Source organism: Centropristis striata, chromosome 3 (assembly GCF_030273125.1).
Source record: "Centropristis striata isolate RG_2023a ecotype Rhode Island chromosome 3, C.striata_1.0, whole genome shotgun sequence".
NCBI lineage: Eukaryota > Metazoa > Chordata > Actinopteri > Perciformes > Serranidae > Centropristis > Centropristis striata.
This window is the reverse complement of record NC_081519.1, coordinates 38594424-38607861: the sequence shown is the minus strand read 5'-3', so window position 1 is coordinate 38607861 and position 13438 is coordinate 38594424. Positions and strand designations below refer to the sequence as shown.

At 39.2% G+C, this 13438-nt stretch overlaps 1 protein-coding gene across 1 annotated transcript in view; it reads right to left on the bottom strand.

Annotated features, from left to right (window-relative positions):
• ppp1r16b (protein phosphatase 1, regulatory subunit 16B) overlaps positions 1–13438 on the bottom strand; it is a 124063-nt gene that overhangs the window by 74326 nt on the left and 36299 nt on the right. Inside the window, exon 2 of the mRNA XM_059329733.1 lies at positions 10362–10779. Within this exon, the coding sequence (XP_059185716.1) occupies positions 10362–10626 (265 nt within the window). The 5' untranslated portion in view covers positions 10627–10779. The remainder of the gene's footprint in view (positions 1–10361; positions 10780–13438) is intronic.

Below are 13438 nucleotides of genomic sequence, written 5' to 3'. Positions count from 1 at the left end.
GGAAACACCAACATTTGATAAAACTTTAGGAAATGCACAGAAAACGTATTTTTAAAACAGTTAATGCACTAAACGGGAGATGGAAATGCTTTTTACAAATAAGTTGTGACGTAGCGTTATCTCACATCACTGATCAGCTGTTTCCTCTCTGCCAGAAAACCCAAAAGAAGAAGAAGAAGAAGAAGAAGAAGAAGAAGAAGAAGACGCTGTTTCCCAAGTTGACCAATTGAATCCAATTCCTGAAGACTTCTCTCCATTTTCTCTCGTGGGTGGCCAAAGTTGTCTGATTAGCGACTTAATTTTTGTTGTTGTTTTTTCTCTCTACTTCTTCTACTGTTTACTGTCGGATTAGCCTACAGCAATGCATTACACTGCCATCTTCTGACCAAAGTACGTTCATGCACCTTTGTTTATTTACTCTAAGCCAATCGATGGAAACGTCCCTAATTCACATTATTCTTTAATGCAACATTTGAAAATTTTGCTTCAAAATTGTCTTTGACTTTAATGGAAACTACTGACACAAACGTCCTAATGACAGTGTCATGTTCGACCTAATTTCTTATCAAACTCATTGAGAAGACTCCACACTGGCATTTGAGCAAAGGTTAGCTGACATATAGTATCGTAATGTGTTTCCCACTATATATAAAAAGCTGAAGTCTGAATGAACCGAGCAGCGTGAATGAAATAAAAAGACAATACTGCCAAAGGTCAGCGTTGACAACCAGCTGCATCCGGTGTGATGTGTTTTTGTTTGTGTTGCACTTGACTTCTTTTCACTCTGCTCTTGTGTGTCTTTTTAATGCCCCTCTGTTGCTGCCATATGCCTGGGAGCAGCTAAGCCTATCTAAGGCCTCTGAGGAGAAGGCCTTACCACTCTAATAAGACAGCAGAAGAAGACAAAAGCTCCTCCGAGACCTAATTTGCACACAAATAACTAGAAAGGGGGGAAAAAGGGAGATAAAACAACACGCGAATTCTCCTTCCAAGAGGTGATACTCGCTGCTGGAGGATTTTCCTATCCTGAAATCTAGAGTTATTCCTTCTCTGTATTTATATGGTGATGATATGGCAGAAAAAAACGTGGTGAACCAAAAGGAAAAGCCACACGGCTAAAAATGGATACGGATTTAAACCGTGGCTTCTCAAACATCAAGTCACAAGTTATGATTTTAAGTGGAGAATAAGTGGTAATTAGTCAGCTGGGTGTTTCCATGTGAGTGGGTGAATAAATAGAGTTCAGGGGTGGGAATCACAAAGAGCTGCAAGACACAAGACGCAGTAAAAATACATCTGGCTTTGTTATTGCTGCCAGTGACATTATAACAATGTTTCTGTGAGACTTTTGGTGGATTCTTTAAGGTCTTCTTCACTAATAAATGATTTATGATTAAGACTCGGGGCGCAGCTTTAGAGTGACACTGTGAATCTCCAAACAGTCACAGTTTCAAAAGTAAACAAGTGGGATTCTGTATTGATGTTGTTGAATTTCATATATTTTTAACACTTGAGTTGACGAACAAAAACAACCGCTTAGATAAATGTCAGCTGCAGCTAACAAAAAAACAACTATTTTTTAAAATCTAAATTAAATAGATATTGCAATTTAATAGGATGCAAAATCTGTGATTTTTAAAAAAAAAATTGTAATTCTACACTTTAACAAACTAAAGGGTGAGAAATTTTAATCCATACTATATCTACACGGTTGCTAATAAAGTTGGAATAAACTATTTTTTACCTCTTTCCATGAAATAATGTGATTTATTCTTGACAGATATAGTGTATATTTTCTCAAAACTTTATTAATCAATCTTTTCCAAACAAAACACAATGAAATTTTACCACAATTAACCAGAGGATTGTGTCTGAAAACAAAATTATTATTCTTCACATTAACAAACGCTGCCCAAATGTGTCATATATGAATGAGAGTAGATGAATAAAATCAAATGATAAAACAATAGATAAAATACTACGTGCTGAATTTGATGCTCGCAGTAAGTATTACGGTATGAAAATGGCAAAGGATGAGTTTAAATGCAACCCACGTTTCCATATTACATTTTTGTAAGGGTAGCATAATGTTTACAGAGCAAGTGTGTCACAGAGTGATCAGCAAGATTCACATTTATCTATTAATAACAAAAATAATACAGATAAGGAACAAAGAATACACATTAAGATGATTTTCCCACATCCATTGGGTAAAGTTGGGCAGCAACAAAAATGAATGACTGTCCATCCAACAGACTCTTTCCAGGTGTCTTGTTTATTAATTTGCCTCTGTGGATACTTGATTGCTTCATCTCTTGGATTGGCTGTAAATTATTTATGCATACTATAAAATGTGCTTACTGTAACTTGCGAAATTAAATGCCTGATGAAGTATGTTGCACCGAAACATTAATATGTAATAAAAATAACTCAGAGTGTTGACAGTGGACAGGAGCTTGGCGTTGCTATTTTACCAAGAATACAAGGACAGTAAGATAAAATAACTGCATAACTACAGTTTAGTGGATTTTCTCTGTTATTTTCACTTAACTGTTTGGGACAATTGTGGGTGTCAGCTATAAAAAAAAAATGGTGGAAACAGCACTGAAAAAACCAAAGATATGACACGAATCCTTTTCAAAAAAGAAACTCAAAATATTGTGAAAACTCAAAATGAAATGAAGCGCAGTAATTCTGTCCTTTGTGGTAAAAGGAGGTTTAGTAATAAAGCAGTGTGAAGCTGTTCAAGGCGTCAGTCTATTCAATCAGAACTGTCTGTCAGCTGATCGATTGGGAGCTTCAGTGTCTTGCTCAAGGACACTTTAAAAAGCAGCTGTGATTTCTGAACAACCTTTTCATCACTTCTACTTCCACACACTTACAATCCAATGATTGTATTTAATAGCTATTTACATTGACTTGACCTGACTGTGTTGCCTCAGTTATAACTACTGAGCAGCATTACAAGTGAAGCTAGATCAGAATTTGCTAACTGCCATTACATTTTAATGGTTTTAATTCACGTGTAACACATTTTATATCTGTAGAATCCAACTTTGCAGCGCACTTGAGTTGTTCATTATTTCTCTCGGCTCTCTAAATCATATCTGAGTTGTTTGACAGCTTCATCAGATAACACAGCGGTGTTAAGAGGAAATGTCAGGTCAGTCCACACTTGGATGTGTGTGTGTACGGACTGTCCTTTCTGACCCTGATGGCTGCTCCTCTGCAGGATAGCTACTCTCTGGAGAGGAGAAAACCTATCAGTCTCAATAGCCAGAGAGCCGCACACAGAGACACGGAGGTGCTTCACAGTAATTCACTGCCATCAACCCTCATCACAGTGAGAGGGCAGAGGGGTCAGGACGTTGGCAGCCGCAGGGCAAAGAAATGGGCTCAGATTCAGGTTGCATCCCTTTCCATCCAATTGTCTCCTACCTACTGTTCCCCCCTTTCTCATCGCCTCAGATCAAAGCCTCCTCGGTGTGTCTCTGGCCAGCACGCTGGCACACATACACACACACTGAAAAGTTTATTTACATTCATGCAATCCCAAATATTCACACAAACAGTTTGCCAGTTGTTCCCTTTTTCCATCTCACGACCACAAGACATTTTCGGCTCGAGTGCACATCATGTCCACCATGGCTTTACTATATCTGTGTCTCCTCACGGCCCGATGAGTCTGCTGCCACCGCTTCCAGTCAGGAAGTTAGAATGACAGGGACGTTGTAGGAAACAAAACACCCGGTCACACTCACACTCACACACACACACAAACCAGGGTTCGTACACTTTAGCAGTGGTCAAATTCAAGCATTTTTCAAAGACTTTCAAGGTAAATTTTCAAGCTTTTCCAGTATCTTACACCTGTTGTAAATTGCATGTTTTAGAGGAGTACTTACATACTAAAAGAGGGAGATTTCACTGAACCATACCAACAGAGATGGTATTACACTTTTAGGAGGAACGGTCTTCATTTCAGATAGGCTACTCATTATTTTTACGTTGAACATGTGATTATCTATAGTCTATAGATGGATATAGTCAGATTGTAAGATAAATACAGTAAGACTTCCAAGCATTTATAAGCACTTTATCCAAAATAAAATGAATAAACCTTGAAAATACAACATTTAAATTCAAGCATTTTCAAGGATTTCAAGCACCCGTATGAACCCTGACAAAAAACACACACACACACACACACACACACACACACACACACAGCTTCAAAAACTGCAGTTCCTTGAATGGCCAAGTGAGGTCGGCACCAAAAGTGACTCAATCCCCATTGACCCCTATGTAAAAATTCCGAACTTTACAGCAGAAACAAAAATGTTTACAGCCTGGAAAAGAAAAATGGTTTCGCTTTCTTTTGTTGATTTCCCCATTCATAACTGTATGGATGTTGAAATTTCACATAACTAAAATGTATATAAATTATATTAAGACTTAAAGTTATGCATGGTTTAAAAAATGTTTTTTTTAAAGCAAAGTTAGAACCTACCTTTTCAGCCAGGACTTTGAATAACAATGGTTTATAAACATTGTGTTTATTATGTGTGTTATATTATTGACTTATTTTATTGTATTTATGTTGCAAAACTTCACTCCATTCTGTTATTTTATATTTTTATCCCTTTTATCAATTTTGTCTGTATTTTATCGAACTTTGTCATCCAGCCTATTATTATCATCATTTCTATTCTTGTTTTGTCTTTTTATCTGTTTCTTTAATCTAGTTTTTTCACTCCGTTTTATAACTATTCTCTTACAGCTCTTAAATCTATTTTATTACATTTTCATCATTTTTATTGTCTTGCGTGAATTGGTTTCGAATTGTTAAATTGCTTAAATTGTCTTTTCTGTGTTTTTTTTTTTGGCCAACCCATTTTCTGTAATGTTATTGGCTTGTCAACCATCTGTGAAGTACTTTGAAAGTGCTGAATAAAATGTGCTACAGATAACTGATTGATTGATAACTGAGGGTACGGGCACTTTGACTTTAGCAGTTGGCGTCACAGGTTGCATGTTTTTTTAAACCTGGCTGATGTCAGGGAGTCCTTGTTTTATACAGTCTATAATACATTTTCACTACTGCATTGTTCAAACAATGTAGTTTTAAATCACCATCTACTGTTCAAGATACAGCAAAGCAAACAAAGCACACAAAAAACAGTAAATACTCCATAAAACATATAATTCAATGAACACACACACACATTTGTCAGCGGGAGCTTGCACACACACCCTCCGGTCAACACAGTGCATCTCTGACTGACCACAGAGAAGAGCAGGCAGCGAAAGAATCAAAGGAAACATCTCAGTCGATCCGACCAATCGGGGATTAAAGCAGGAGTCGGTCCAGCCAATCCGACCTCTCATCTTGTTATGGCCTGGAGCCGGTGGAGTCAGCCTCGGGTCAAAGTCAATCTCAGCCTCTCTCTCAGTTGTTGTTGTTTTTTTGCTTCTCCTTCCCTCCCTTTTCTGACATGAAAAAGACGTGATGGATGGCTCCTATTATATTTCCCAACCCATTATGTAACTTTCCACTGCTCATTTAGACTTTGCAAGTCATTGTTCTTGCAGATTAGGGGTCACAATGGTGTGTTTGTGATTAATGAAAATACAGTTTTTGTAAAAAGAAAAATGCTCAAATTCCTTCCCATCACAGTCTAAACTTAATGATCTTTTCTATTTTTACACAGCCGTATGTGAGATGACTGTAGCTGACATTGTCACATAATATTTTTGTAGAGGAAGCCCACAGCCTGTGAGCAGTGTGCACTGAGCAGCATAGCGTGTGGAGTCATGATGCTTGATCGAGCATTTGGGGACCAGAGGGAATGAGAGAGGAGATTATCAGGCTCCTGAGCTAGCCAGCTGCCACTGGAGCTGTGTGGGCAACACTACAACCTGTCTCCCTCGCTTTTTATCTCTCTGCCGCTTTCATGGTCACCCTCATTAAACATCACTGATAGCAAACGTTTCCTTGCCCGGGCACTGTCAGCGGTAAGGAGAAGTGACAAAGCTTCTGGAGTTATCAGTGATCCTCAAACCAAAGCAGAGTCTGAATCTGCTCTCAATGTGTCCAATGCAGCTCACTGAGAGACAGGCCGGCCGCTGAATGTATTCACATGTGTGAGAAGGACAATGTAAACACAGTCATGGTGAAAAATCACAAGTAAAAGTATGTTTAATATTTACATTGCTGGGCTTCACAGACATGTGTTAAGACTAGCTAATAACTGATGACATCTTTAAAGCTTACTAACTCCTTATGGATACATATTGAAATAGTATATCTTATGGTAACATATATATAAAACCTGACTCCTCCTAAGTCTCAGTGTGGGTGAGCTGAGGTAACCTAATAAAGCCTGGTGGTTGAACCATGCCACCTGTGATGGCACCCACCTGTCACTCAAAACATCCATGCCATTGATTAGGCACAATTTTAAGCCTTAAGATCATTTAAACAGGTGAATTATATAAAATAATCCCCAAGGTAGCAATAGAGACCAAAAGTGTTTTTGTACCAGACTGTAAAAGTGTTTATTTGTGATGTAAAGTCAAGACAAAGTGCAGTTGAGACTAATGGGAATGTCATTAGTTTTGTGGGGAAGGAAAACTTGGGATCATCAAAGTTTAAACGATTCATCTCGAAGGGGAATATGAATGTGCGCATCAAAGTTCATGATTATCCAACCAATAGCGGTGAAGGTGTTTCAGTCAAAACTACACCGTCGCCCACAAAGTTGGAATAATTTTGTTTTCAAACACAATCCTCTGTTAATTGTGATTTCATTTCCGTTTTGATATGTTTGGAAGAGATTGACTAATAAAGTTTTAAGAAGACATACACTTTATCCGTCATGAATAAATCACATTGTCTCAATCACTTCATGAAAAGAGGAAAAAAACATTTTATTCCAACTTCATGAGCAACCGTGTATAAATACCAACCTCATGATGGCCCTAGATGAACCATAAGAAAATCACAACGTTATTAGGATTCATCCTCTAGGAACCATGAATGTCTGTACATAATTTCATTGAAAGCCATCCAATACTCCTCTGAACAGGAGGTTAGACGACCGATCCACCTTGGCAGTCAATACAACCATTAAACATATAGAATACTGTATTTTAAATAACTGCGAAGCAAGTTAACTGAAAAATATAATAAATGCACTCTCTAATATAGTTCGCTTGAGGCTATTCACTGAACACCAGCTGAGGTCTTGGCTCTTTTAATTTAGAAAAATATGTACACTCGAGGACAAGATGGCCTTTGAAAGTTTTACAAGGGATTTTTTATTGTTGTTGAAAAAGCTCAAATATCTTTTCTGTTTAAAAGAACCTCTTGCTTCCTGTGTTTTGTTTGTTTTGTCTAAACTGGATTCCCTCATGCCTCAAAGCCCGGACAATGTACACTTATCTAACCTTGAGTATATTGCCACTAATGCTTGAAAGTATTGTTAAATGCACATTTCCTGGAAGTGACAATGAAAGTGAGCTGCTGCGTGTTCCTCGTGTGGTTTTTCAAACTAAACTCTTAACATAAACACCAACAACCACAACATCCTGGTTCAAAGTCTAATTGGCTCAGCAGAATTTCTGGGAAATACACTCGGCGAAGCAGCAAACGACACAAACCTTTTAATGCTGTTCAAGCCATTTTCAATATCTCTCTCACACAACAACAACACTTCACTTTGTCTTTAATGAGGCAGCAACAGCAGCAACATAACTCAAATATGTTTTTGCTTCAAGTATGAAAAGAGCTTTTCCTTTTTTTACCCAATTAGGTGATATCCTTTTTATCGCCTGCTGGTTTTATCAGATCTTTATTTAGGTTACACTTGATAAAATCTAACAGGCCATCAAGACAACACAAATCCCCAGGCATCCTCTCACTCCAGCTGGAGCTGATACAAGCAATTCACAATCCATGTGCATGTGCATATGTGTGCACGTGCATGTGTGTGCATGCAGCGAGAGGCTGCATCTGCTCTGCGAGAATTATTGTATTTCAGCCTCGTGGCTGTTTCCATATCTGTAATGACAGCTTGCACAAGCAAAGAATGTACAGTAGTGAAGCCATGGGCTGCATTTCCTACGATAAGTTCGATCTAATTTCAAGTTAAAGTGAAGTAGAATTAGATGTCCTATCTAAATGATAAGCAGCCTGTTATCATCCCTGCATCACTGACACACTGTTAGCACTGCCACAGCATTGGGGACTGTTTGTACTGGAGGAAAACAATTATTATCTCCAAATAGTGGGGGGGCACCATCCGTAGAAATTTTAATTAAAAGACTGGCAGAGTTTCATCTCAGTGTGACAACTCCATTATTTCGCAATGATAAAACAGTCTCCTAGCAGAACAAATTCAGCTAGAATGGAGTGAGTTCCGCTGGCAGTTTAAGTGGGCAGGCCCGGCTAATCGTTTCCCTGACCTTGGCATTTTGATATCCAGCTGAAGTAGTGAGGTGAAGCTGAAATTAGAGTAATTATTCAAATGTGGCGTCACTGAGCTTTGTGCTGGGTTTGACTCTGAGCTCATGAACGAAACCCTGGCACATACTTTTTAGTGTCCTGCCTCATTAGAACAAGTATAAATCTGGTTTGACTGTCTGTGTCCATCTATCACGAGTGTTAAGAGCACTTGTGTAGTTCATTATTTTCACTACACCGTTTCCCTATAAATCTACGCTTCCATTCCTTTAACTTGAACACATAAGGCTTGGGCGGTACTGTGGTGCTTAGAGATAGCAAAGGTATGATTTTTAATACCATCAAAAACCAGACCGGGCGTCCCGGTGGCTCATACTGGTAGGGCGCTTACCATGAAGGCTGTGTGCTTGCTGCAGTGGACCCAGGTTCGAATCCGGCCTGAGGTCCCTTTGCTGCATGTCTTCCCCTCTGTCTCCCCCTTTCTATCTGTCTCTATCCAATAAAGCAATAAAATGCCCCAAAAATAATCTTAAAAAAAAAAAAAACAGACGCTCCTTTTTGACGGGGTGATGCTGTAATTAGGTTATGAATTATAATGCGCAGCACACTTCACCAGCAGTCAATCTATAGTGGTGGAACAGGCACTGTTTTCCTAAATGACTTTGTATGACGAAAGCCTTAACACTGTATTGCTAGCTGCTTGTTAGCTACCTAGTAACTTGTTCCGTCTCTATAGTTGTGGTCCGCCCTCCTCCCAGAAAAACAGCCATCTAGCAGTAAAGAGTAGAGAGACTGTTAGACTAGTCAACTAGTCGACTGCAGGCTAGTTAGCTAGCTTGCTAACTACACCATGAATTCATGCTACAGCAGCTACCGAATCAAATTTGCCACTCGACTGACCCAAGAGTGTCTGGATGAAGCATTTGTTGTTATTTTACTAATTTAGCAGCAGGCTAGTTGGATATCTAGCTTGCTATTTCCACCATGCTGCTACATTGGCTGGCAACAAGCTTCAAACTCCATTCACTCCAAGCACCTTGTAACCTTGTTTTGAAAGGTGCTATACAAATAAAAGTTATTATTATTATTCATGTACTGCCCACACTACAGTGACACACGACTGGTTTTATATCGGCAACGTTTCCTCCCAAGTACTTAAACACAGCAAGACTCGGTCCAAGTTGGCTAACTGCATATTACAGCCACAACACTGAAAGTCAAAAAAATACATTTCCATCACCAACAGCTCAGCTTTTAGGTTGTTGTTGGGTTTTTTTACACATGTGCCTTCATATACCATATACCCCAGTTAAATATCAGGGAGGTATGACAGTATGAAAGATTATATACTGCCAAAGCTCAGATCAACATGGTCTCACAGGAATCCGTGAAATAGCCACAGATTTGCTTAACTCAAAATCTGTGGAATAGCCACGGAATCACTCAAATTTCCATGAAACTGACACGGATTTCGCTACAATGCAAGTTAATGACAGTCATATCCCGTGGCTATTCCAACAAACAAAGTGATTATGTACATTCACTGAGTGAATATTTAGAAAATAAAACATATATTTCTCACTAGAAATGTGATCAAAATCCATTTTTATGCAGAAACTAAGTCAAAATATTGATTTTTTCACTAAAAATGAGAGAACTGTCCGTCATGTTTTTTGTTCTGACCGCCGGGACCTTAAAAGTCACATGACTTGGAACAAACCGATAGGAAAAAATCTTAACTTGCATTGTAGCGAAATCCGTGTCAGTTTCACGGAAATTTGAGCGATTCCGTGGCTATTCCACGTATTTTGAGTTAAGCGAATCTGTGGCTATTTCACGGATTCCTGCGAGACCAGGTTCGCCCAGATCTATCAAAAATATTCTTCACTGCTCTTACCTTCATCTGGGTCGTTCCTGGCCGAGGCCTCCAGAAGCGCCACGCTGGCTGCAAACGACACGTGCCTCTTGGACTCTTGCAGGAGGTTGTTGGCATTGCGTCCCTTCTTGTCAGCCTTCCGCTTCTTGTTTTGCATCTCCTTCTCGTACATGGCCCATCTCTTCAGCTGCTGGGTACGTCGCTTCTGGGCCGCCCGCAGCCTCTCCAGACTGGGCACTTTGTCCAGCTGCTGCAGCTCCTGGATCAGCTCCAGATGGTTGGCCATGGCGCGGGGAGGGGTGAGTGACGGCAGTCGTGGATGGATGGTGAAGGGGGGGTGAAGTTGGAGAAGAAAGTAGGATTCTAGCGAGGACTGCACCTTCGTCTGTGGCCTCCTCCCATCATCGTCATCATCATCCTTTCAGCAGCAGTAAACTTCCTGAGTGAGGAGACGGAGAGGGAGAGTCGCTGTTCATAAACATATCAGCCACAAACTTTTACTACTCTGAACTTCAATAAATAGATCAGCAAATAAAATGTGAGTACTTTGATGCAGCGTAACACTTCTAGTAAATCTTTGGAAAGATGCACTGGGGAAACACTGACATTTAAAAGTGAGAATTGATCTGATGCACCACGGCAAAGTAAACAGAGCTGCACTTTGGTGGCTTAGTTGGAGAGGGACCCAGGTTCAAAGTACCACCACACCAAGTGCTGAATGACTCCTTTAGTGCTGAATAACTGTTTCCTTCATAAGTTCCTGTTTTCCATCAGATGTCAACAAAAAATTTACATTTCTGTGTTACCAAACACTCTCTGATTAAGATCAAAGTGAAATAAAGTGTTTCACCCTCATACTCGCTCCATTTATTATTATTAATTAATAATTTAATGACATGGCAGCTTTCAAATGAGTTCCTTGACCCTGAAGATTTCTTGATGATTGATGAATGGGTTTTGTGGATACAAACGAGTCTCCCCTTTACAGACAAGCCCATTTCATGCTAATCCCAAGCAGTTTTGGGGCAAAAACCAATGCTTTGTTTATGCATGTAGAATAAATGTGTTATTTTGGCTGATTGTATTTGAATTGTTCTACATACTGGGGTCCGTAAACAGTCTTGCAATTGAATATATTAGGTATGACAGCTCTGTGGAGTTGGCAGACTCAAAAGGTCTTGAAGGCAAGTTCTGAACCCTTATAACGCAACTAACCAAAACACCTGACGCTGACCAGAATCAAATTAAACTTCCGGTTCCAGCTTTCAGATGATGTGCACCACTTCTATATGGTATCTACTGTTGACTGTTGACTAAATAACTGAGCAGGGGTTGCAGTCTCAATTTTCCATTTGCTTTGTAAGCCGTTATAAGCCTGTCTACCATCCTCCATCACGGTTAACCGCTTCCTGAAAGCTACAAGTAGACGCCAGCATGATGAGACACTGATAAGAAAACAAGTACTAGGGCAGTGAGCTGAAGCGGGGATTTTTCGTGTCATCATTACCTTGATGTAGCCTGGCTGGCTCTTACAATGAACAAAAGTCTCTTGTTCTGACAATTGAAAGCAACACTGTCAGTGAAGCAACAAAAAAAAGATATGTGAAGAAAGCAGCACACTGTATGTATGGGTATCTTCACAACTTATCATCTAGAGGGGGAAATAACTCATCAATAGAACAGGTCAAAAGCAAAACCACACACATATAAAATAAACCTAGTCGAGGTAAATAGAGTCAGAACAGACTAAATACAAACATACAGGGGTAGAAAAGACAGTGATTGACATTTTATTACCACAGCCAGAACATCCTCTAACACACATATAAAAGCAAATTATACCATTTTTACAGCTCTAAAAACAAATTTGCATGGTTTATCCATCAGACATGTTATTACCTACTATTTCACAGTTGCTGGTAAATATGTCATCATGTCTGCAGCACTTCACTAATGAAACCAGCAGCCTTGTCTGATGAAAAGCTCCACAATGCAATGAGCCACTATGTCTGCTCAGTCCACCACCAACCTTGTACTGATTTCCTTTGCAGCTCTACAACAGCTACCCAACTGCTAAAAACATGGACAGGAAACAAGCAGCACAATCACTTCCTACAGCAGCATCACTTTCAGTCCACGGTTTACAGTGCAGCATATGTATGTGTGTCTGTGTGTGTGTTCATGTAAGTGAACACAAGTTTTCTGTTGCAAGTGAAAAGGCAACTAAATAAATGACACTCTGAGCTTAACTTCACCACTCCGTCACGTTTAGATGCATTAAGAGACACATCCTTGACTTTCATCTACAGCAGAACTTATTTACCAAAGAGACAAAAGCAGAGATCAAGACGATGAGAGCTTGTGTGAAAGCTGGAAATATATTTAACGTGGAAAACTGGTTAACAGCAAATGATTCGCAGAGACTCGGTCAGGAACCGAGAGGCTGATCACAGCAGGATGAGCAGCAGGGTGTCAAATTATTACGGAGGAATTTCAAAATAAAAGCTGTCAGCAAATTTGTTTCCCCCTTTAGTCTTTCCAGGAAGATTGACGGCAGATGCAGAAGTACAGAATGCTCTATGCATCACAAATAACAATAATAATAACCTACAGATATAACAGTCAGCAATGTGAAGTGATTTGTGGATCTTTGTTGCGATGTGGGATTCGTCGTTATATGAATATTTAACCTTTTATCGATATTAAAAACGTATATCATCAACAAAGCTTGTACTTATGATTTTGCAGCTTTTCATGTGTATTTCATGTCACTGCATGTGTTCATCCACAGAGGCAATATCATATCACTTCATTATATAATAATATAATGCATATTACATTTATACACCTTTTTTTTATTGTTGTTTTTTTTATCTTTCCCAATAAGGTGAAAAGTGTACCGCATGCAGCTGTGTAGAGAAAACATGCAGCATCTAACTATTGTTTTCAATTATTTATTAAATTAATAATTTTGCCTAAACAGCAGGAAATCTCCTTATTAAAAGGGGCTAGTTAGTGAATTTTGTTTCTGCCGGCTGACTAATTATTTAAGTCTTTTTTCAAAGTGCTCCAACCTTTTTGTGCGGCTGCTCTGAGTG